The following is a 23,804-nucleotide window of genomic DNA, read 5'->3' as shown; positions in this document are numbered from 1 at the left end:
CCACCAAGAATGCAACAAGTAACATTTCAATTGCGGATTCGACAGGATGGCGATTGGTATTGGCGTCCCCTCTGAATTGGATCGGTGTCTCGCCTCGCCCAGTGGACGTAATCAGCAGTAGTACCGGCCGATCTTATTCATTCCGTACTATTTTTCACTTCCAGTCCTACCCTGGTTCTCTTCTACGCTGAGCTGCTTTCTTGCTGTGTTCTAAGATATAAAATTCTAACGTGTGAGATATTTCATGTGATTCTTTTATTCTTCTTTTACGTTGCCAGCACTATAGTCTGCTCGTGCTTGTCTCTATATGTTGTTGTGCCAAATTTGTTTTCACTTTCTCTAAAACCCAAAGCTTAAGGAAGGCTGGCCGTGTCCTCCTTTCAAGCTTTGGAATCTATGGGAACATGTTTAATGCTCTCTGCATTGCTCCCGCGGGCTGCACAAATATCATCTTCCTGCTCATCTTGTAAAGAACACGAAAGATACGCGCGCCCACCATTGAGTGTCCAGGCTTGTCCCGGTCCGCGCATCAGTCAACGAGGATACGGACGTCTCAGTGCTCAAAAATTGGCCATTGTTCTGTCAAGGCCATACGCTTTATTTTTCAGCTTCTTTGTTTCTTTACTTAATTGCAGGAAGTAATAGAGAAAGCACATAGAATATATTGCAGATGACGAAAACCAAAGGACATTCAAGGCGATCGCATGGCCATCAGCGTAAGGTGCGTGAATGCAGAGCCATTTGTAGGCGACAGCTCGCACAACCCAGTAAACTGTTAGTCACAGCATCTGCTCAAAAGTTACTGGTAGATCATACTGCCCAGCTTCATCGAGAAGTATACGCTGCAGTAGAGGCTGGAGTCGTGTGTTTCGTGTTTTTATTCATGAACTTTATTTATTTATTTATTTATTTATATTTATTTATTTTAATAACCACGGGCTTCACAGGAGAGCATGGCGTAAAATGGACATGCGTTAAATTGTCACGCATTGGAGAAAAAACAAACATTGAAAGGAAAAATTATACAATTGAAAGAATTCACGAGCACGATATATCTGAATTCTAACTGTTATACGATGTTTAAAATGTTATTAGCTAAAAACAGATAGGAATTTGCATAGAAGTAAACAAGAACATAATTGCGTGCAGTTTATACAATAGTAAAAACATTTTTGGTAGAAACACATAGAATCATTAGATTCGCCAAATACGGTGGTTATCATATATTTGAACACGACAGGATCTATGGTGTAAATAATGTCGTCAGGGAGACTAATCCTGTGGTTAATGGAACGTGGCAGGGCAAACGTTTAAACGCTTTTGTACGACCAAAAATATGTATAAAGTTTCTGCAATTTTGAACGCGATGTGATTTACGGCATGGCTGTGACAAAGGAAGCGTGTTTCCGTGCGGGCTGAACACAGTACTATTTATGGAATAAGAAAGGAAGTGGGCCTGCTCGACGTAATTATAAAGAGAAAAGAGTGACAGCGATAAGTTGATGGTCACCCTGGAATGACGGTTATATTTGAGAATGATGAAACGTGAGGCACGGTTCGGCATGGATTCGAGAAAATATGATAGATATGTTTGTTAAGGCGACTTCATAGGCGATGCAAATTCTAGTTATGGACGGACAAACGACCGGTAGCCTAGATTTCTAATGTCAGATGCCGCACCATGTACGGTCTGCTGAAAAAAGCGTACTGTCATCGCCGCGTTCGGAGACTGCAATATCCTCACTTGTGTCATCGAACAACTTCTTGCGCAGGTACGCCTGAGTCCAGGTGAGGATATGTGTGAAACGCGCCTTGCTACCGAACTTTATCAGCGCTGGTATTTGGGTGTGCGTTATGCGAATATGTTCCTCGTGCTCAGGCATTTCAGCAGCGCTAAAATGTTACCCTTCCGACATGCTGACATAGAACGCAAATTCATATATACGAAGAAAGAGTGTTTTAATATCTTCATAACCTCTACCAGCTTTTACAGCGGCTGTAATTGCGACAGTCAGCCATATCATTACAACAGACTGCAGGCACTCGTATAAAGAACACTTTTTGTGTGATTAAAGCTGCCGAGTGTCCGGTCTAAAACCCTAAAGACATTCTTGGTACCACTCAGCATTTCGCAGTCACAAAAGCGCTTAACTTCCTCCAAAACTGGCAAATCACACTGCAAATCAAATCCAAGCAGGAGCCATAGTCTGCATTGTACGTCGGCCATGAAATTATGTTGTACACCCCCACCCCCCCCCCCCCACCTCGCTCGCTCGCTGTAATGCCAGAGTGGCGCTTTGAGGCAAATAGATAAAACCTCTGAACGTGGCAATCCCTTCGTTTCCCCTTGCTGCACATAATGTTTACTGTAATCAGACCTATTCTATTTACCCGAACCGAACCGGAAATATTATAGGCCTTACGCTTCTCAGGAAGGTTACTCTACTGAGGGGCCACAGAAAAGGTCGAATTCCCATCGCTTACCTCGATTTCGCTGCGCCAGTCCGTTTCGCTTCCAGAGCTGTCACGCATAAATGTGAGCCGAAGACCTCTTTACAGCCACCTGCAGCAGCTATTAACTAGCATCCCGTATTCTCGCCAAGTTAAAAAATTACAGCTCCGCATCGCACACACTGAATTCACGACCTCCCCGGTATATCCATGTGCCTTTCGGGGTGACTGCCCTACCAACCTTGACAACTTCTGGGCCTTCCCGAGACCCCACCCTAAGACACGTCCACACCACCCACACCACACTCCCCTTGGAACCCGTAACCTGGAATCATCAGACTCACAGTTTTTGGCAGTAGCGAATCGTAAGCACATCAAACCTTTGAAATCCAGGGTTCGCCGGAAACCCGTCTGGTCAGGTATGTACATGGCGGAAATTCTTCAAGCGCCGACCAATCGTTTGAAAAAATGACGTTTCGTCCCCGGCTTACGGGGGCCTTGTTCCCGTAAGCCTGGGCCGAAACGTCATTTTTTTTAACTTTTGGTTGGCGCTTGAGAAATTTCCGCCACATCAAGCCTTTGTATGAAATGTTCCAACAGAAATTTCGGAATAACGTCAGTGTGCGATATGAGTTCACGTTAAACAACCCTAGGTAGTCTAAATCAATCCGGAGCCCTCCACTACGGCGTCCCTTACAGCAACTGCGGCAATTCGGGACTGCAAATCCCGCAGTTTACAATTTTGACCTTCTATTCCCTATTGTAGGTGAATAGCACCGACTGCTGAATGAAAAAAAAAATATCCCTGGTACTGTCTCATAATTGCCATCTCTCTGGACGCATTTCGCCCGCATACACATTTGAAGGAATAGAACCGAACAAATTATGTACAGACACATATTTATTTGTGCCTTCGGTTAAAAGCCAGTGACTGCTAGGACTTTGACGTCAAGGAAGCAGAAAATAGCATTTGCATATTTCATCTTGAAAATCTTGAGAAAGACGTCTACGGCGACGTCATTACAGAAATATTCTTCAAGGAAAACTGTAACAGACGGGCGCCCGTGATGAGGCGGTTCACTGAAGTAGTTGGAGCTACGCTTAACCGCTTTTTGTTTGTTTTTTCTTGTCGGTCGAAGTCCTCGCAAATCGATATCTTAAAACACAAGGAAAGCTAGTATCTACATCGATTTTTCAAGTCTAACTGCACGACAAGTTCTGGCCTGGCCGCTCAGCATCAACGGGAAAAGGCAATTTCTCGCATAAACAGTTTTCTCTCCCGCGACCATTTGGTTAATAAATATGGCAGCTACCGTTCTTTCTGCTTCACACAGCTCTAATTATAACGAAGAACTGCACAGAGAACGGATCCCGAAATGTTTAGCCGAGAATAGGTGAGTAACGCGGCCACTTCTAGTTGAACGCTGGCGCATGTGCCCTCGAGACGAGTGCGAAGTTTGGCGCTCCACATTACTGTCGCGGGCGCAGACTGTCCACGAATTTCGGAGCGAACGTAGGAGACCGATCCTTGGTCGCCTGTCACAGCTACAAAAACGTAAGCTCACTTTCCAACAGTATTTGTTGAGACGCTAAATCGTAAAGCATATTAAGGTCAGACAGTATTTTCAGAAGTCTAGCGGCATTTCCGAGCATGAAATCCCCACAGGTGCCGCTAAGTCAAGCTCTCAAACTCGCCAGTCTGATAAAGCAAAAAAAAAAAATACAAGCTTAATATCGCTGCATAAACTGACTCAAACTTTCAACTTGATTTCAAAAACCGGCGCTATGCCGAGGAAGGCATCGGCTGTGTGATTTCTTTTTATTTTTTATTATTTTGGCAGGTAACCAGCACTGTGCAGAACAAAAATCTCTCACTTGCGCTGGCGTCAGAACCCGCCGCGGTGGCTCAGTGGTTAGCGCGCTCGGCTACTGATCCGGAGTTCCCGGGTTCGAACCCGACCGCGGCGGCTGCATTTCTATGGAAGAAAAACGCCAAGGCGCCCGTGTGCTGTGCGATGTCAGTGCACGTTAAAGATCCCCAGGTGGTCGAAATTATTCCGGAGCCCTCCACTACGGCACCTCTTTCTTCCTTTCTTCTTTCACTCCCTCCTTTATCCCTTCCCTTAAGCACGGCTCAGGTGTCCAACGATATATGAGACAGATACTGCTCCATTTCCTTTCCCCAAAAAACCAATTATTATTTATTATTATTATGACGTCGGAACGAAACGAAAAAGAAAGTGAGGCTGACCGGTGCCAATTAAATTCTGCATTCTTTCTTTCTCCTTGCTTACAGGATAAGCCACTTAACAATACTTTGAGGCCACCCCAAATAAACTCTTGTTAACATTCATAAAACAGCGCGAGCAAGACAAGGACGCAGAACGAGGCATACGCATGTGCGCTGAATTAAAAGAAAGTTTATTGCACAGAGGCCGGAGCAACAAAACAAGAAAACATCTGAAAATGACTCACAAGATGAAAGACATGAGGTAATCAAAGGAAACTTATCGTGATGAAGGTTCAACATCAATCTTTTGTCGGATAATTAAAAGCACCGATGATGCACTGACACGCGTGTCTTTACTTGATATCATGCTGTATGCCTCAATAACTTCTTTTGTGAGTGGATCTGCGTTGCCACGTGTGACATTACGCACGCTCCATTTTCTGCAGCGAGCTGCTTGGTGACCTTTCACACCATCCTTCGCATCATTTTCATGTTCGCGCAACTGGTCGTTTACATAGGCCCTTGCTCGTTCCCCAATGTGTTTTCGACCACATTTCAAGGGAATTTAATAGGCCACCTGATTCTCACATTTGTTGAACTGCGATTCTGCTGCCGCCACCGGCGTCCCGTATATAGACCAGGGTGGAGCAAAGCAGGGTGGAGCAGGGTCGCGACGAAAACTGCCGCTGACAGCGATGAGAGCACCCCATGGCGTGGATGATTGGTGCAGGCCCAGCGTCGGCTGGTCAAAAACCAACGAAAGTGTCCTCACTTCGCCGCCGCTCGAAGGCGCGACGTTCCGGTCACATAGTGCGAGCTGGCCGTGCCAGGAGGAAGTATCCCCCCCCCCCCACCCCCTTGCGTAAGTGCCTTTCCCTCCGGGCTGGGCACTATTATTTTTAATGCTTTTTATGGCCGACACTACTTTATGTAAGTGGACAACCTGCTGTAATGACTTACTCTCGAATTTGCACTTCAGTACTGACTGAATCTCGCCTCAGATTATTATCAATTGACAGCAGCGCCCACACTACTAAGCGAGTAATTTTAGAGCCTTGTTCATTAAAGAGCCGCATTACGTTTCGCCTATATACGATAGACCAGGCCAAGAAAATTACTCCGTACCAGCGTCCGTATTGATGCATATAAATATTAATTGTTTCCTGACACAAATTAGGATAGAATCCGCTCCCTAATGAAGTGAGCAATACTCCTATACACGAAAGTACTATTGAAAGTATGTTTCGTTGGTACTTATTTTCAGGAATCCTGCTCTTTGCATTAATGTACTTATGCTGTTGTGCACATCGCTTGATATACCCGCCCTGGCTGCTCAGTAAAGAGCCCCCGGCAATAATTTATGACTTGCAATGTAGGTACATGTAATAAATAACAATAAATGCTGCGAAGACAGAATCACACGTGGGGAGGCGCTTTCACTGGCATTTCGAGTTTCCTTCTCGTAAGGTGGCGCAACAAATCCGTAGACGTCAGTCTCGGTGATGAACCCACTGGAGCAAGCAGTCCGAATCATTCGAAGAGCTTCTCCACTTTGGCTGGCTCCAGGTGGCACAGCTCGACGGTCTTCCGGAAGGTGCTCTCCACCCGCTCCCTGTCCAGCACCCTGCGACTGACGGTGCCCTTCGAGCAGTCCTCCAAGTACATGCCCGTTTCTGACTCGAAGCGGTCGTCCACGGCGGCGTATACGGTCGTCTGGGCTCCCTCCCATGGCGTCTGCGACGAAGGCGCATCGAAACGAAGCAGCTCATGCATGACACGCACACAAATAAAGAAAAAAACTGCCACAACTACTTTCCCCCTCCGATTTTAGGCACTTATCCAAACAAGTTCGTCACCAGGCTACTTTTCAGCGGCTTCATTGTTCTATGAATGAATGTTGTTGGTTAACCTGTTGCTTGGTTCCATGATAATGACGAATGCATCCCGAATACTCGTATCTAATCGTTTCTGAATGAGTTGCAGACTAGTTTAAGGAAATGACGATCATTTGAATAGCGTGGGCGTTGGCAAGCACAGCATCACCGGCATTTGGATCTAACCCGAGCTACGCCGTGAGACAAAATGCAGCAGTACAAAGGATATAAAGCAACAGGCGTCAACCAAAAGGTGTACACAATGGTAAAGCGCGAAATGCCGTGTGCGTTGGTCGCCCCGCGTTTAGCCCATACGGAACCAAAACGAAATGCCTAGAAAGTTTAAAGTTTATTGTGGCTAGTGGGCCTCCAACAAAATTTAGAGAAGTCTATATCCAAACTAAGTAATGGGACACCATTTGGCACTCAAGGAGAGGCAAAGATGTGCAATGAAAACGTCCGCCTATCAGGGGCATCATCATCGTGAACAGATTGCTAAGGGTGCCCTTGCACAATGTAGTTCCGCACAATGCAGTTCCCCACAGTATGACACCCTCTACTATTTAGAACACAGCTCACAAAATTGTTTACTATACTATACACAACAAAGCTACAGCATAATTATTGTAGCGAAAGCTACATTGGCCACGAACTCGCAGTTTCGCCTTGCTCGCATTTCCACCGCGCTCTCACCGCACCACGTGACCAACCACGTGACAACAACCGGCCAGACAACCAGACTAACCTGGACTTGGACTTACAATCAAGACTAACTATGGCTAACCAAGCTATGTCTTAGCTTCCGCTAAGTATATCCTGGCATAGCCGAGCTAAGCCACTGCCAATTTTTTTCTGTAGTGCGTACAATAGATAGCGTCTGCTGCATAAATTTTGCAGAGTAGGGAGCCCACTTAAATATCAGGGCGACTAATAAAAAAACGTTGCTGACTCCATGATTCCTGCTTCCGCTTTTTTTTCCTTCCTGGGAACGATAGCAATGGCAGTACTAGTAATGAGAAACACTATCCAATTAATAATGATAATAATTGGTTTTGAGGAAAAGGAAATGGCGCAGTATCTGTCTCATATATCGTTGGACACCTGAACCGCGCCGTAAGGGAAGGGATAAAGGAGGGAGTGAAAGAAGAGAGGAACAAATAGGTCCGTAGTGGAGGGCTCCGGAATAATTTCGACCACCTGGGGATCTTTAACGTGCACTGACATCGCACAGCACACGGGCGCCTTAGCGTTTTTCCTCCATAAAAACGCAGCCGCCGCGGTCGGGTTCGAACCCGGGAACTCCGGATCAGTAGTCGAGCGCCCTAACCACTGAGCCACCGCGGCGGGTACACTATCCAATTCCGAATATGAAATCAGCTTACGTCTTACGCCGAAGGGCACATTTGTGCAATTAAAGAAAAACAAAAAAGCAGCTCAACGCAAACACACACGACAAACCGGAAGGAACGCATAGCACTATCGTTAATTTGCAGCTGAATGTATATTCGAGCCGCCCCCCCCCCCCCCCCCCCGAATATACATTCAGCAGATATTCAGCGCTCGTCTTTTTCTCGTTCGGCACAGCTCATCCGCAGCTACCTGCTTTGGCAATGTGTCACCGACTGACGTAACAATCCGCACTGCCCGAACAAACATGCTCCAAGTATTGTACCCGCCGCGGTGGCTCAGTTGTTATGGTGCTTGGCTACTGACCCGAAAGACGCAGGTTCGATCCCGACCGCGGCGGTCGCATTTCGATGGAGGTGAAACTCTAAAGGCGCCCGTGTGCTGTGCGATGTCAGTGCGCGTTAAAGAACCCCGGGTGGTTGAAATTATTCCGGAGCCCTCCACTACGGCGTCCCTCATAGCCTGAGTCGCTTTGGGATGTTAAACCCCCATGAACCCATAAATAATCTTACCGAGTTCTTTTCCTTTTCCAGCGGGAAGTTCCGGTTTCGCTTTCTGGAAACATGGCGCCCACCGTAACATCGCCAGCCAGTGTAGGCAAATTACGTTTGCTAAAGGGGCACAAATATCTTACTGCAGGCATCTCCCACGAGTTCGTCTGCAAGGAGTGCGCGTATTTTCACTTCCCGTGCGTGAAGAATAAGCAGTTTTCTGCACCTGGATAGCGACTTCACGCGATAGTCAGTTCAACGGAGCGCTGCACTTCAGGAACCGGCAGCACAGTGTGGCTCGTTATCGAATTCTTCGCGGCTATGCGCCATGAAAGAGCGCGCGCATATCGCCGCCGAGGACCAGAGGCCCTGCCACCCTCTCTGACACAGCTCGACCAAAAGTGCCTCGGGGCGCCCAACTCTCAAGGCTGAGCGGGTAATATATTCATTCGCATTATTCAAACGTCACCTTCCTCTTCCCAAAGCACTTTTGCAAGCCATTTCGCATTGCCGTGCGTACAGAAAATAGTGCCGTGGAGCTCGCACTCGCAAGTTGGCGATGAATGCTGAAGGAACGCACCTTTCCGAAAAAGTTGACCAAAAGGCCGAAGAGGTAGGCGATGAGCCGTTCTTCTCCCGCGATTCCCGTGTTGACAGCACCGGGGTGTACAGCGTTCACAGTCACTCCTGGACACCTCGCGCAAATGAAAAACAGCACACATCGTGGAGTGAATAAAATTGGCAAGTCTGAGAGGGCGATGCATGACAAACACATAAATGTATTCCTAAGTTCTTTTTGTCTAGTGCCGTGAGTGAAGTGTACAAAATCGGAAGTGCATTCATGGACGATTCGCGACAAAGCGCTGTATGGCGTCACCACATGGCCGAGAGCAGTGGGCGCGATGTTGCTGCTTGGCTGTCGCCCGCTAACAAGAAAACTAATATGCTCGTGAATGCACTCCTGGATATTCGATTGGTCTCGAACATTCGTACGATCATGTAATTCGAAATGCATAGGAGAATTATCAGCCCTGAATAATAAATTGTAATGTTACACAACATTGTATTCGGCGTTTCAATTATCTACAAGTTCCATATGTTAAAGAAGCCGGCAGTCATGCAAAGCAAAGAAAGCACTAGGGAATGTTTCTTTGATTGTGATGTTGATCAGAGTGGGAAATTATTTGCGAATCATTTAAAAAAGAACATAACCTTACAGAAGGTAGAAGAAAAGAATTAGTCTCGGAACCTTCACACTGGTCAATATTAGATCTCAGCCATTTTTACCACAACTTTCTCTGAGTTGTGGAAAACTGTGTACAGGTATAGAGCACATTTAGTTATTAACTTTCCTTGGACTGCCGGTCGCCCCAGAGGCAAGGCTGAGCTCCATGTACGGAAACTGAGGAGTAGGCGACGGCGCCAGACCACGAGAGGCGCCGTGGTGCGAAGTGTTTTGCCATGTCGCTTGCCTCGTCACTCGCTTATGCATTCACAGAAAATTTCGTTAGTCGCCCACGAGACCCCCCCCCCCCCCCCCCGCTGCCGTCTCCTGTTTGGCTCAAGGTAACTCTGTCTTCGCACCAATAAGCGTGTCGGCTGGGTCATCGCCACTGCCGCTGGGCCACCATCATAGAGAAAATATTTAATTTTGCCGTAGCTATGAGGCAGACCCGCAGGATTTAAATAAAGAGAACGATCCATTCGTCGATGACGGAAGGCTAAACATGCTAAACATATCTGCAGCGGTTGACGGGCGGACGGACTACAGTGCGAGATGCATGCGCTGAGCTCCAGCTGTGGGTGCGAAATCACTCGCGGTGCATGTTCGCACTCGCATAGTTTGCTCATTTGCAAGTAGACCGAGGTGACAAGTCACGGGTATGTTTACCTAGCCGGACTGCGCAGGCACCGAACGAAAGCACACCTTCCCTGTGAACACTTTTCGCCTCCGAACACTGCACTGCTACATCGCCGCCGTAGACTAAAATTCATTTTGCCCTGGCTGTGATGTGGACCCGGGAAATCAAAAAGAAAGAGAACAGTCCGCTTGTCGGTGACGGAGGGCTAACCGTATTTTCAGCGGGCTAAGGCCGGGCGCACTGAAGGGCGAGATGCATATCGAGCTCCCGATACCCACGCCGCTATGCGCCTTCGGTCGGCACAGGTGGAAAATCCCTCGCGGTGCAACTTTTCACTAAAGTCCTTAGACAAGGTATTCTAGGAAATTTACTGTTGACTATCATAGTTTGGTCACCTACAAGGAGATCGAGGTGACAAAAAAAGGCCGTGTTTACTAAGCCGGATTGTGCAGGCACCGAACGAAAACCCATCTACGCTGGCAAATGACTGCGCTCTTCGCCGCGCCGCATCGTCGGGTCGCTCTCTTTTTTGCACACGTGGAGTTCACCCTTTATGGGTGCAGCGCTGGTCCTTGAGTAACGTATGCCTCCCATTTGTGAACTTATTCCTTACGCTGCAGCCCGGAAAGCAGAGCGTGAGTTCTGGCTTACGGCATTGATCACGAGGCCGATACGACTTGTACCACATAACGAAGTTCTCCGCACGGAACAACTGCGCTGATTCGCTATTCAGGCAGGGACGACACAGAGTGACAAGAGTACACAGGTGTACATGGCAGCTGCCACATGAACATGCGCCGCCGTAGGATTGTTTTTATAGCCTGTCGTGCGGGCCCTCAACTGTTTGGTGCAGTGCATTGGTGCATGATAGCCAGAAAAGGGTTCAAAACTGCAGGAGGCTATCACAGCCCCACTGCGCTAGGGCGGTGTTAGAGGCAGCCAAGTATAAAGAAACTCTTAGCGCAAAATAACTTTCCCGATCACCCAGTCTATTCATTACCTTGATGGACAACCAAATTCGCGTTTCCAACTGCAGCAGTGTCACTTTCGCGCTAGTGGGACCACAGGTACCGCAACCTCTAAATTTGTGTACAGTAAGTTATGCTTCTTATACCGTATGTGATGCACTTGATCCCCACAGTTCTTTGACAAGGGCTCAAGCCTGGTTTTCTGACGTTCTGAGACAGCGCTTGACAATCGTCAAATGCCAACAAAGCTTCGCCGCCTCTTTTATTTTCCCCAACGGGTGTACGGAAAAATTCGGCCAGTGTTGTGACTAAGAACAGCTTTTGCTTTCTCCTTGTGCTCGGGCAAGGCAGCGGCCCTCTTACTACGCGCTCCGGAACGCTGCTCACCCAGTGGCTTGAGCCTCCGCGCCAGCGCCTTGGTGAAGAGCACCATGGCCATCTTGGTGTTGCAGTAGGTGAGCAGAGGCGTGCGCCAAGGGTAGGTGCCCTTGGCCTGCTCTTCGAGGCGCCACGTGGTGCCGAAGTGGTGCAACACAGAGGAGAGGTTGATCACGCGGCTCGGCGCGCTCTTCTTCAGGAGATCTGCGAGACAAGTGTTCCTGGTGTAGCACCACTACTGACCCCGCCGTTTCCTTCTGGGCAGCGGCTATATATCCGTGAGTACTAAGCAAAGAGTCGTAAATGTACCGCCAACCGTTACATTAGGCAAGGCGTAAAATGGGCAGCAGTTTAGGGTCCAGGTAAAGTCGGATGTTTACATGCCGGCCTACGTGTTGTGCTTGATATGTACTACAGACTCCGTGAATTTTCCGCTGACCTGAAGATGGCTGAACTCATGTTCCAATGCTAAACTTGTTTTGCAGTTTTGTTCCCATCGCACTAGTTAGAACTGTCGAGATCCCGCGAAGCGGAAGAATTCGATACATTAAGGAGTAGTGCTGAGCCAGCGGACCCGCATTGAGAAAATAAATCCGCCTATTCAGGCCCCATTTTTTCACTCCGATGGTGCACATGATCGCGTAGTGGCACACTGAATCAAGCGAGCAGCCTGGGCTGCTCCTGTCCAACCAAACGAATCGTCCACAACGGAATCCAAAGGCGCGTTAAAGAGGGCCGGTACTGTACCTGTGAGCAGTATCGTGAGCAGAAAGTGTCCCAAGTAGTTGCTCTGCAGGCCCACTTCGTAGCCGTCCTCCGTGAAAAGCAGTTCGTCTGCATTTGACAACAGTGGAACTCAAGGACGGGATCTCAGCCTCATTTGTGACCGCTTGCAAGAGTGTGGTAGAGTGAGTATGCTGAGTCAAAACGCTAATTAGGCTCTGAATCAGTCTGTGTCTGAGCAAAGCTCAAAAATTGCGCTCCCTTCGTCACTAGGTCAAAAGTACGCGAGCCACTTGGCGCATTTGTCAGGGTCAGGCTGTGAGGATCCTGGTCCTTAGCCTGGCCTCCCTTCCTCGCCGCATACTGGGTCGCCAGGAAAGTGCCCGTCTCGCCGAAGACGCAACTCACCCGGAATGTTGCCGGCGTTGTTGATGAGCACGTCAAGTCGAGTTTCCGATTTGACGATGTCCTCAGCGAACGCCCGCACCGAGCTGAAAGAGCACAGGTCCAGATGCTTGACCACCACCGTTCGGCCACTGTCTGCGAAGATTTCTTGTGCGGCCCTCTGGGCTCGTTCGGCGCTGCGGCACGCCAGAATCACGCGGGCACCCCGCCTGGCCAACTCTTTAGCGGTCTCCTTGCCGATGCCTGCGTACCGCGCGAGTGACACCGTGCGCTGCGCGGTCAGTCTTAACAGATGGGCACGGTCGACCCTACCCCTTGCAAGAACGCGTGACACTATGGCTTTCAAGAAAGGTTGCTCTAAAGACTCTAGCACTTACAAGAATTCGCGGCGACTTGTTCGCCGCAGAATTTCCACGGGGGTTGCGGCCCAGTGTCCAAAATTCGTAGATGATGTGTGTCACTCTTTCTGTACAATTCAAACCACAAGTTACTCAGATTTCTCTTGTTATACCCGAGTAGCAATGGAGTCTCTGTGCTGTTCGACGCTGGAAGTGATACAAGGCTGAAAGTTGTTACTTCCATGCAGGCACGAACTCAAATGCATTACAGAGCACTTGTTCTTATCCGTGGCCCTCGCGGATTCCGTCTTGTACGTGGCGTCCGCAACATTTGCTGCCCAGTAAACCTGTGACTTTTCGGCCAAATCTCCTTTCCCGAAAGGAAAAGGGAAAAATAATTTGAAAAATTACGACACTAAACTACAAGAATTAGTTGGTTAGAGAAGAGAAGCAGCTAATCAAGAATACGAAGAGGTTTGAAGTATCCTCGTTTCACAGCTACGGATGGCAAGCAAAGTTTCGAACCAAACGAAGGCGCTGCCTTGGAGGTCCTCACAGCACCTAGCTTTCTCAGCTAACTATGTGCAGCGCACATATGCTTTCACATAGATAATACGTGGTCTCCATACGCCCTGAGCTGGAAAAGGGGCCCTGTAGCTTGCAGCCCGCAAGCGTATGGCAGCAGCAGTTTTTACTGTGAGCTCCTGGCCGAGACGAACCATAATAATATATAATTGGTTTTGGGGGAAAGGAAATGACGCAGTATCTGTCTCATATATCATTGGACACCTGAACCGCGCCGTAAGGGAAGGGATAAAGGAGGGAGTGAAAGAAGAAAGGAAGAAAGAGGTGCCGTAGTGGAGGGCTCCGGAATAATTTCGACCACCTGGGGATCTTTAACGTGCACTGACATTGCACAGCACACGGGCGCCTTAACGTTTTTCCTCCATAAAAACGCAGCCGCCGCGGTCGGGTTCGAACCCGGGAACTCCGGATCAGTAGTCGAGCGCCCTAACCACAGAGCAACCGCGGCGGGTACGAACTATATCGTTTGTCGAAATAAGGGTGAAAAGGTTTTTCACTGAAAGGCTGAAGCTTTAGTCCTCCATTTAAAACCCCTGCAATTCTACTCTGCTCCAATCCGTGATTTACCTATCACCTGCTGCGGTGGAAAGTTTGCTCACAAGGTCACCTGACCTAGGCGGCCCACGTGGTTTGCTTCTCGGGAAATTTTTCGCTCATACCGTCGCAGCCGCCAATGACACCGACGACGCCATTTTTATCCGCCTCAGCGGGACCCTTTAACGCTGGCGTTAAAAAAAAACTGAGGCGGAAAAAAAAAAAAACAGGCCCATTGTGAAGTGAAACACTTATGTCCGCTAAACTTATGTATCGAAGATGGGAACTTTTCAAGCTGCTTACAGCAGCAGCTTTTTTTTTTCATGTTTCCATGTTTCTGGTGACAATGAAAATAAATATTTCAAACAGGCGATGCGTCTGCGAATGGTTAAGGAAGCACTAACAACATTTAAAGAATTATGAATACGTGCAATTATTTGCTCATTGCAAGTCTGGCAAGAAGCGTGCGACATATTTCGACAGCGCAAAGTTTATTGACAAAAGTAAAAGCCAAGCCAGAAGTGAACTGCTGGGATCTTATCACAAAGTGAAAATGGCACTGCCAGTGTAAGCAATGCTTCAAATACGATGTACAGATAAGAATATGACTTTTATTCTGCACACAAGACAAGAGGTTTCACCGTCTATATTAGACCTCGTATTGCCTTTAGCACCCGTTTATCTATGTTCGGCTTTGCTGAAATTGTCCGCGCACCTGCAGAGCAGTTTTTATATTCAGCTTGCCTAGTTCCAAGAAACCAGCTGGGGGTACACCGTTGTTCTGTGAATGTCTTCCTGACGTGAATATGTTTTTTCGCACTGCCATTAAATGTGACGGTATCAAACCAACTCGTCCTAAAGCTCGTTCTACTTCAGCTCCTCTGTCCGTTTCATCCTCTTGTGCATTGTATTCTGCGCTGGTTCTTCAAAGCATAGGGATCCAACTAACCTAACAGCAAGCGTTGCACTATTCTGGCACTGTAGTGGGGTGTGCGTAGCACATTGCAGCGATTGCCGCCACCGTACTTTCACTGGCGTAGTGCACCATCTTTGCTCCTCATTTTTATGATGAGCAAAGATCCTTGCTTCGATGCAGGTAAGGCACCGCATATTTGAAATATTTCTGTTGCGCATATAGGATTCGCGAATGGTATGCTCCATTTTCGGAGTGCCCCCACTAGGCTACCACCCTGAAGCGGGGAACACAGGTGTCTCACCCGAGTTGCTGCCCGTCACGATGGCCGTCTTGCCGTGCATCGTTCGGGTGCCCCGGTAGACACTCTTGGTGCACAACACGTACGCCTTGAGGCAGAGGACAACCGCGACCACCGCAAGCGCCACCCTGACCGAAGGCGACATGCAGGCGTCCGCGTCGGCGACACCGGAAGGGTCCATGGCGGTTCAGCTGCGAAGAATGTGCTCAAAGTTGGAACAGCTAGAGATCAGCAATGAGGATTTTCCCCAACGTTGCCCGAACAGCGAAATTCTAGGGGACCTCGTGCCCTCCTATGATGTTCCGGTTCAAAAGCGTGGGAGATGCTTGCAGAAGCGCTTTCTCTATATTGAGCTGTGAACCACCAATCTTGTTAAATATACAGACATTTCAGGGGAGACAAAAAAAGAAAATCGCGGATAAGGAACAAGGAGCGTCTCTAAAACGTGGCGAAATCTTCTTTTTTGACCTTTGTTCATTTTATCGAAAACAAATGAAAGCCGCGAATAAGTCAGCTTCCCAACTTGATGTTCTAATCTGTGCACCTTGTGAACAAAAGGGAATTAGGTAGATTATGACAGGTTACATCTTAGCGATGCTTCTTGCTCGGCTAGTTGGTCCTTGTCTTCCATTAAGAACGAGTTGTGCAAACCTGAAAGGCAGAAAGTGAGACGATGTTGATGGGACGTGAGCGAACTTTCAACTTAATTTATTGCCTTCAGGTAACTGCTATTATACACAGATAATAAACGCGCCGTAAAGAGGGATGACAAGTGAAGTCTGTGTACATGTCAAGCAAAATCCTGCAGAATTTTTTTTCTCTAAGCCATAGGATGAACTGATTGACACATGCATTGGCCCTTTCAGCACACCAGAGACGTATAACGGTTTGCCGGACGCATCCTGCGCATGCGTAGTGACATGGGTGAGGCCACTGCGCGTGCGCAAGAGCCACCCGGTAAACCAGCATAGGCATCCGCTAATACGTCTCCGGTATGCTAAAAGCGTCTAACGTGATACGCCTCCAAGAGCTACCGTGCTACTGCGTTCCTGCTTCTGCCCACAACCTTGTCACTCTATAGTCGTGGCTTCCAGTTGCCCTCTTTCTCTCCTTTTTATCGATCGCACAATCGACGCAGCGGTCCGTCTGGTCTATGCAGACGCTCCCCCACTCCACCTGAACTTCATACACGACCACAGTGGCACATTTCACTTTCACGTTCTGGCATGCTTCGTTACACATCCAAGGTCAACTGGCATGGGTCGTGGCGGCGAAGCTCGGATGCTGCCTAGAACCAAGCACATCCAGGCACACAGGGCCAGTTTGTACTATACATAGCGCCGGGGTGCGGAGCGGGCCGAAACGATCGCCGTCCAGGCGGCGGCGCTGCGGTCGATAGGCTGAAGCGCATCGTCTGCTACCTCCAGGGAGAGGCCCTGCCCATGCCGCATACAAACACCCTGGACTCGTCTCGTGCTCCCGTCCACGTTCTGCGCTGCTACTTGAGGATGAATAACCAACAAGCCCAATTGCTAAGTGAGGGAAACAGCGCCAGTGACTAGACAAGGCGACACAGGCGCTGAACTAACAATTCAGGTTTTTAGTGAGACAAGGAGGGAATTTATAGGTCTCACTAAAAAAAACAGAGCGCAAATTTCTGGCTACAATCAATCTGATAAAAGGCATGAATGGCATATTTAGCGTGGCATAATACTTGTGCGAGAGAAGTTAAAACTGACATCTGTCAGCGAAAATACACAAGCAAGGCTCGCGCATTTTGTCACACAATAACGGCGAACAAAGGTCATGAAACACAGATAAGATCAGCACGGATGAAAGTGGTCATCGAGGTTGACAAGTTCCTCCTTATGCAGTGCGATCGAAGGACTACTGACACAATATCCTCCAATCTTGCGCATGCATGGCGCCTAGTAAATATTCCGTGCGCGCTTTTCCTTGTATACAGTCGCGAACAGAAGAATATGGACCATATGCTTCAGCGGGAAAAGACTTTTGACGCGTTACCAAGCGAGACGCAATGAAAGTTTGAGGCACGTGCAAGTAATATTTACTTTTTCCCTCGCATATAAAGGCGCAGCAAACGTATCTATACTTATGTTGTGCAACTCGGCAGAGAAGATTGAACGTGGAACCGTGGTCCATGTTATTCTGCCTGTGACTGAACATTTTCATATGATTCACCCGTCCAAGAAAGGTCTGCAGTGGTTACAAGGCGCACAGTGTACGGTCATGTTATCACCAGTGGTCACAATATCATTGTTGGTGTAAACGTTAACAAGTTTAATTCGAGTGACGGGAAAGTTTTTAAATGCAAAACAGCGGAATACCCAAATAAAGCACAGAATCGACTTTTAGTCAGATGTTAAGGTATCCCATTATGGGCAGTAGCTTTGCAGTAGGAGAGCAATTGCTCATCAGCATCCACCAAAGCGCAGCCATACGGCTACAAAGGAAAGCTTGTCTTCAGTTCCCTTCATGTCCCTTTCTCGACCAGAACTGCCTCCTCTCTGCTTATGACGTCAGAACGGCGGATAGAATAGTTTGCTTTGCTCTAATAAGAAGGTAGGTTTTATCAAATGAAAGCAGGGCACAAAAAAAGCAACCTAAACGCAACGTGGCTTAACGTGTTCGAAGCCATCAGCCGAACTTACGACGAGGAACGAACATTAAGCGAGCACGTGAAACTAACGTCCCCCTTGTCAACCACGGGAAAAGTATAACTAGCGCTAAATAGTACGCAGCGGGCACCAAAACGAACGAACTTTTCACGGCCGCGGTATATTTATTTTCAGCCGCTTGCCACAAAGCCACCTCGCATGAGTCGAGTCGGTGGCTAACTGAAAGGCGCACGGGGTCCTGGTCGCGCACGTGGTTTCGCGGGGTGTCACTACCTTGCTACCGACGAATCAGTACGCGTGCGTCCAGAGTGTGCGATTCCAGCAATTACTGTTCACACATAGATGAAGCTGTACTTACCGCCTCCAAGCGAGGGTCATCAGAACGGCCAAGTTCGGAGGAGAAAGCGCCCAGAGCACGAGGTCTAGAGATCTCGTGAACGCCGCTGCGGAGGCTTCCAGACAGTGCGGATTGCACTCGCAGTTTGCGCGACTTGAGCCGCCTCGACGTTAAGTCGCAAAGCTTCCAACGCAGAGCGCAGACAATGACAAGGTCAGCCGCGATAATTGCGGCCGGCGTCTCAGCCGCCCCTGTCGCGGGTTTCTTCCTGCCCGAGAGGACATTGTGCGAAGTCTCTCTCTTTCCTCCTATAGTTTCGAGAAACGAGACAAACAGCGCAAACTGGCCGACGACGTCAGCAACGAGAGCAGGTCCAAAACACGGAACGCATTGTCCGTAGGCTGCGGCCGTGCCTTTCCCAAGAATGCCCTTACGTAGCGTCGGGCTGGCAACAGCTCAAGCATCGGATAGGCTTAGCTGTCGTTCTCGGCAACCTCACTTGAACACTCTCCCCGAAACGCGGTGAAGTTAAGCCGAGACTGAAGTAAAAGCCAAGATTTCCATCACAGATGCATTTAGGCTAAGGAAAACAGCTTCCAGGCTAATCCCTGCTGCGGCTGGACTAGAGCTCCACCACTGGAGCGAACGGCACTAGCGAACAACATGAGCCGCAGGGAGGATAACGTGACTCCTCTTGCTGCAAGATGAGAGGGAGCTGGAAATAATTTCTGCACACAGGTCGGATTATTCTGTTTATTTCTCCATGTTAGCGAGTGACTGCATTCCACAATGTGATCATGCGTCGTCGTGGGAACAGCGGCGCGTTATTTTTGGTTCTGTAGCGATGGTTTATTAATGTCTCAATGCCAGACTTGCGCGACAGAGCTTGGTGCAAGCTCCAGTTTTGCTCCTAATGATGGGAATCTGCGAGTATCGTGGTTATTTAAGCTGATAATGGTAGAACAAAAAGTGAATTCACACTCTCGTGTATCCAGCAAGCACTTCAGGGAGCAAAATTCCGTTCACGGAGTCGTCGCTAAACTTCTTTATAAGGCATCCGACGCCAGAGAAGCTGGCTGAATTAAGATTATTCTGTGTCGTCACAGTCTTAGTATCATCCTCACTACCCCATATACTTGCCTACTCCAAAATAGTTCGTGAGCAGGGCAGTGGGGACGGTACCAGGCGCACACGGAAGGCGTCGCACCTACTGGCACTAAGCCGTACTGACCGATACTTGATTTGTACTGTATTTGATTTGATTTGTACTGATTTGTACTCTACACTTAACACGTAGAAATTCTCTTTTCACTGGGATTTTGTGACCCTGTGACTGCTTACTGCTGTCTATTGGCGTGGCAGCGTCAGTGTTGTCTATAACGGCAGCAGCACATGCGCTGACTGACGGCTGGGGAAAGTTGGTCGCCACACTGTTGTTGCGGCGGATAAAACTTTCTGATAGCACGGAACCCGTGTGTGGTATGTACAAGTGCTTTTGTCTTAGCCGGAAGAGCCATGCATTACGTTTTTCTTTTTTTTCCAGCGCGCATAAAAGTTGTCCGTTCTGTAAGTGTTAAGTCACTGAGCTGTGCGGGCACAGCAAGAAGTCTGCAGCGCGTAAGCGCAACAGCGCCCCCAATTCTGAAAAAAAAAATGAAAAAGATCACCATGGTAATCCTAGAATTTGCACAACTGTATTAAAATTCTCGAAAAGCGCTACAATTTTGCGCGTAATTAACGTGCTCCTTTTATGCTTTCGCCGTTCGCATTCACTTGAAAAACTGCTCAGACACGTCAATCGCATTGTCCGACTTTTCCCGTTTCTCCAAATTTGCCTGACGTTTTGGACGTCAACAAGCACAAAAACTGTCTCTTACAGCTATCTGAAAGCAATGAAGACGAGGAAAATATGCCTCATGCTATATAATGCTCGCCACAGCCTGAAACACGTTAATTAAGGGAATAAAAGTGAAGTTTCGGATTCGTTTTCGTGAAAGAAATTTTTTTTTAGCACTTTCGACCTATTTAGGCGAACACACTTTGACTGTGTTCTTGGACACCACCGCACGCTACTGACATCCGATAAACAAATGATAAAGATACGCCCATGATATGTTTTTGTTTGTTTGTTTTGTTTCACACATTATTACGAAACACCGGAACATCATTCGATCAGCAGGCAGCTGTGTGCGGCCTCTCACTCAGCGGGCCACGGTGCAAGATATATACGTGGACACAACATGTGAAACGCACTACACACCGGCGGACAGATAAAGTACTTTCACGCACCTAAATATGCGGGCCTGTGATCACTTGGTCTTCTAACAGCCGCACGGTGAAACGTCGCCGCCAGAGACGAAAACATCCGTGAACGGCCTAGTTGCCATAGAAACCGGATGCTATGTCATGGCCCTTGTTTCTTTTCGTTTGGCCAGCCGGCCACCGTTCACGCGACCATGCCCTATACGTGCAGTAAGTTTTTTTTTTTTTAAGGGGCTCTGAAACGCCTTCCGATGAGAGCACATCAACTGCATTGTGTTGTTATGAAAACCTGAGTTAAATAATACACTTCTACAAGCAGCAGAGAACCCACAATCACGCGCGAGAGTTGGCGAACTCTTCCGAGCGAATTTTTCATGCTCGCATCCTCCTCCATCGCTCGCACCTGCGTATGCAAGTTGGGAGGTAACTATTGGTTAGATTCCATGGTCGCGGCCAATAAGCCGCGTAGCACCGGTGGGTCAGGAAGCTCCGCCCCCGGAGGTGGGACCTGCGGACGACTGCCGACCTTCCAGCGTCCTAAATGTAACGAGGGAAAGGCGCGAAGACAATGAAATTCAAATGTCGACTACATAGCACTTACCTTCTACAAAGCGCATTACAAAAATTATTGCTGGACAATATTTGAGAAGCGGCGTGCTTTAACATCCCAGGCATACCGCAACTTTATTAGAGCCCCTTTCAGAGCCTCTTTAAGGCTAAAGCTTTACTAGCATCATTAAACGAAATTCCGTCGGCGACCGTCGTTGAGGCCGAACGATGTTCCCAAAAAGACGGCGTCGCAAAGGGGGCGAGTGCGACGACTGCGTGCCGAACAGATACCAGAAGCACTCTCCTGGTATCCCCCTGACGCAGAAAGCCGAGTTTTCGAGAGGCGTGTGAGCAAATGTTCTCAATGTGCTTGGACCACGAAAGAGTGTTTGTGAACGCTATGCCTAGGTAGGACTTCCTTCTTCATTCTAGGACTTCCTTTATTTGAGTATTGACATTCGTCACATTCACCAAATTGTGACGCGGCCGTTTGTCGTTCAGCGTTCCGGGTGGTGTCATGCGACTTCTCGTTGCACAACATAGCATACAGCTGCTATTCAAATTGGAGGCTATAGCTAGTGACAGGGATTCCAACCGACGACATATAAACTCACGATGAGACATTCATGCTTTCGCCTTTGCAGCAAGTAAACAGTCTCAAGTGCCCTCGGTATATTTTTTTTTTCTGAATGCGACACTAGGCCGGATGTGTAGTGACGGACGAAGCTGAACTGCAAACGTGCAGTACTTAGCGCCGAGTCAACACTATGCCGGGTCAGCTGCATTTGCCTGGTGCCTCTGCCGAGGCACACTTGATTTCTGCGATGGATTCCACCTAGCTGTGTCCTCATCTTTGCGTTAGAGGCCCTTCTGTCGATGGAGCACCGTTATAAATACTGTAAGGCATGCATAAATCTTTGTGCGTTGACGCTGGCCACTCTGCGCGCGTCGTAGGCCGTGTCGTTTGAATCGTTTTGCGACGGTAATCCCTGGTGGCGCGTATGGCGAGTGTGTGCCAGCTACGTCTCGTGTCCCCGTAGACCCGTCCATGCTTGTCATCCGAGCCGCGGCCCGCCGGCGTTGGCCTCCACGCTTTCCGTTTCGAAACCTAGAGGAAGGTTGCTTTGGCGTATAGTGGGTTCACGTTACGTTTCGCGAGGCTCGTTCGCGATGGAGCCGCGGAACGATCCTTGCTCACGCATACACAAACAATTTTATCTTGCAGTTGTTTGCAGAAGGCAGAGGAGTTCCTGATCTCCGACTGCTACATAATTAAGCAGTGTGACCCGTAATTACGTATTCTCTCCATTCCAGACGCGCATTAGGTAGCGGCTTGGAAACGAGCCCTAGAATAGATACTAATCTGTGCTCTCTTGTTACTTCTTTTACCCTCCTATCAGCCCAAGGTGAGCTGTGCTGCATGCAAGAAACCCATTTACCTACGCAACTCTGTCTACTCTTCAGCGAAAAATTAAGTGAATTTCGGACATAATCGGCAGTGCAGGTAACGTACGTGCTGACTGTAGCGCTGTTTAAAAAGCAGGCTCAGCTGCAGCCGCACCACTCTGCTCGGCTTTTCCTGGCCAACGCGCGAAACGTGCTTACTGCCACTATGCATGTGTCTGTTTCGCTCTTAGATGTTGAAGCAATTATTATTTGGGATCTTAATGCTGAAAGTTTGTGGTGAACAGGTTCGCGGTCTGCATAGGTTTCACAGGACTTGCGCCCGTTTAAAAATCCGCATACCACGCTTTACCGGGCAGTCTTCGCGCTTATTCATATAGAGCCACAAAAAAAAAAATACTTTATTAGCACCAGTTGGTTTCCGTACTTCAAAAGCTTTGCAGGCTATCGTATGCCTGCGTCGTTCCAAATAGCCTATAGTGTGAATCAGTGGTGACGCGTAGCATAAAATGAATACCGTAGAGAGATCAGTCTTGGCTCTGGGTAGTTAAGGCAGAGAGGGAGTGCTCCTTGTAACACAATTTATAATTTCATCATCAGCAGCAGCAGCGTGACTACGCCCACTGCAGGACAAAGGCCTCTCCCATGTCTCTCCAATTAACCCTGTCCTTGCCAGCTGCGGCAACCTTATCCCAGAGAGCTTCTTATCTCCTCCGGCCACCTAATTTTCTGTCACCCCCTGCTACGCTTGCCTTCTTTTGGAATCCACTCCGTTACCCTTAAGATTTAGCGGTTATCTTGCCTTCGCGTTACATGCCCTGCCCAAGCCTATTTCTTCCTCTTAATTTTGACTGGGATGTCATTAACATACGTTTGTTCCCTCACCCACTCGGCCCGCTTCCAGTCTCTTGACGTTACACCGATCATTTACCTTTCCATGGCTCGCTGCGCTGTCCCTAACTTGAGCTGAACCCTTCTCGTTAGCCTCCACGTTTCTGCTATGTAGGTGGGTATTGGTAAGATACAGCTGCTGTATATACTTTTCTCTTGAGGGATATTGATAAACTGCCACTCATGATCTGAGAGAACCTGCCAAATGCGCTCCTCTCCGTTCTTCGGAACGAGAGCGTAACGAGGAAGAAGGAACACCCTG

General features: G+C 48.4%; 1 protein-coding gene across 2 annotated transcripts; it reads right to left on the bottom strand.

Annotated features, from left to right (window-relative positions):
• Positions 1 to 4,853: 4,853 nt before the first annotated feature.
• On the bottom strand, positions 4,854 to 18,596 carry LOC144123651 (retinol dehydrogenase 12-like). 2 transcript variants are annotated; one of them, XM_077656446.1, is made up of 7 exons: positions 18,458 to 18,596; positions 15,464 to 15,651; positions 12,793 to 13,032; positions 12,409 to 12,495; positions 11,671 to 11,865; positions 9,034 to 9,140; positions 4,854 to 6,415 (listed from the first exon to the last, which is right to left on the bottom strand). In XM_077656446.1, the coding sequence occupies exons 2-7, from the start codon at positions 15,639 to 15,641 to the stop codon at positions 6,212 to 6,214; spliced, it is 1,011 nt and encodes a 336-aa protein (XP_077512572.1). In that variant the 5' UTR covers positions 15,642 to 15,651; positions 18,458 to 18,596; the 3' UTR covers positions 4,854 to 6,211. The 2 variants fall into 2 exon arrangements, with proteins under 2 accessions (XP_077512572.1, XP_077512573.1); XM_077656447.1 differs by lacking the exon at positions 18,458 to 18,596 and adding an exon at positions 16,527 to 16,828.
• Positions 18,597 to 23,804: the final 5,208 nt, after the last annotated feature.

Source organism: Amblyomma americanum, chromosome 3 (assembly GCF_052857255.1).
Source record: "Amblyomma americanum isolate KBUSLIRL-KWMA chromosome 3, ASM5285725v1, whole genome shotgun sequence".
NCBI lineage: Eukaryota > Metazoa > Arthropoda > Arachnida > Ixodida > Ixodidae > Amblyomma > Amblyomma americanum.
This window is presented reverse-complemented; position numbering and strand designations above follow the sequence as displayed.

What these genes read in the sequence shown, in the direction of transcription:
- LOC144123651 (XM_077656446.1), bottom strand. Translation starts at nt 15,641, where the DNA reads ATGGACCCTTCCGGTGTCGCCGACGCGGACGCCTGCATGTCGCCTTCG. An exon ending in CAACGCCGGCAACATTCCGG is followed by an intron (nt 12,496 to 12,792) that starts GTGAGTTGCGTC and finishes TGTCAAATGCAG; the next exon opens with ACGAACTGCTTTTCACGGAG. An exon ending in GCTCACGATACTGCTCACAG is followed by an intron (nt 11,866 to 12,408) that starts GTACAGTACCGG and finishes CTTGTCTCGCAG; the next exon opens with ATCTCCTGAAGAAGAGCGCG.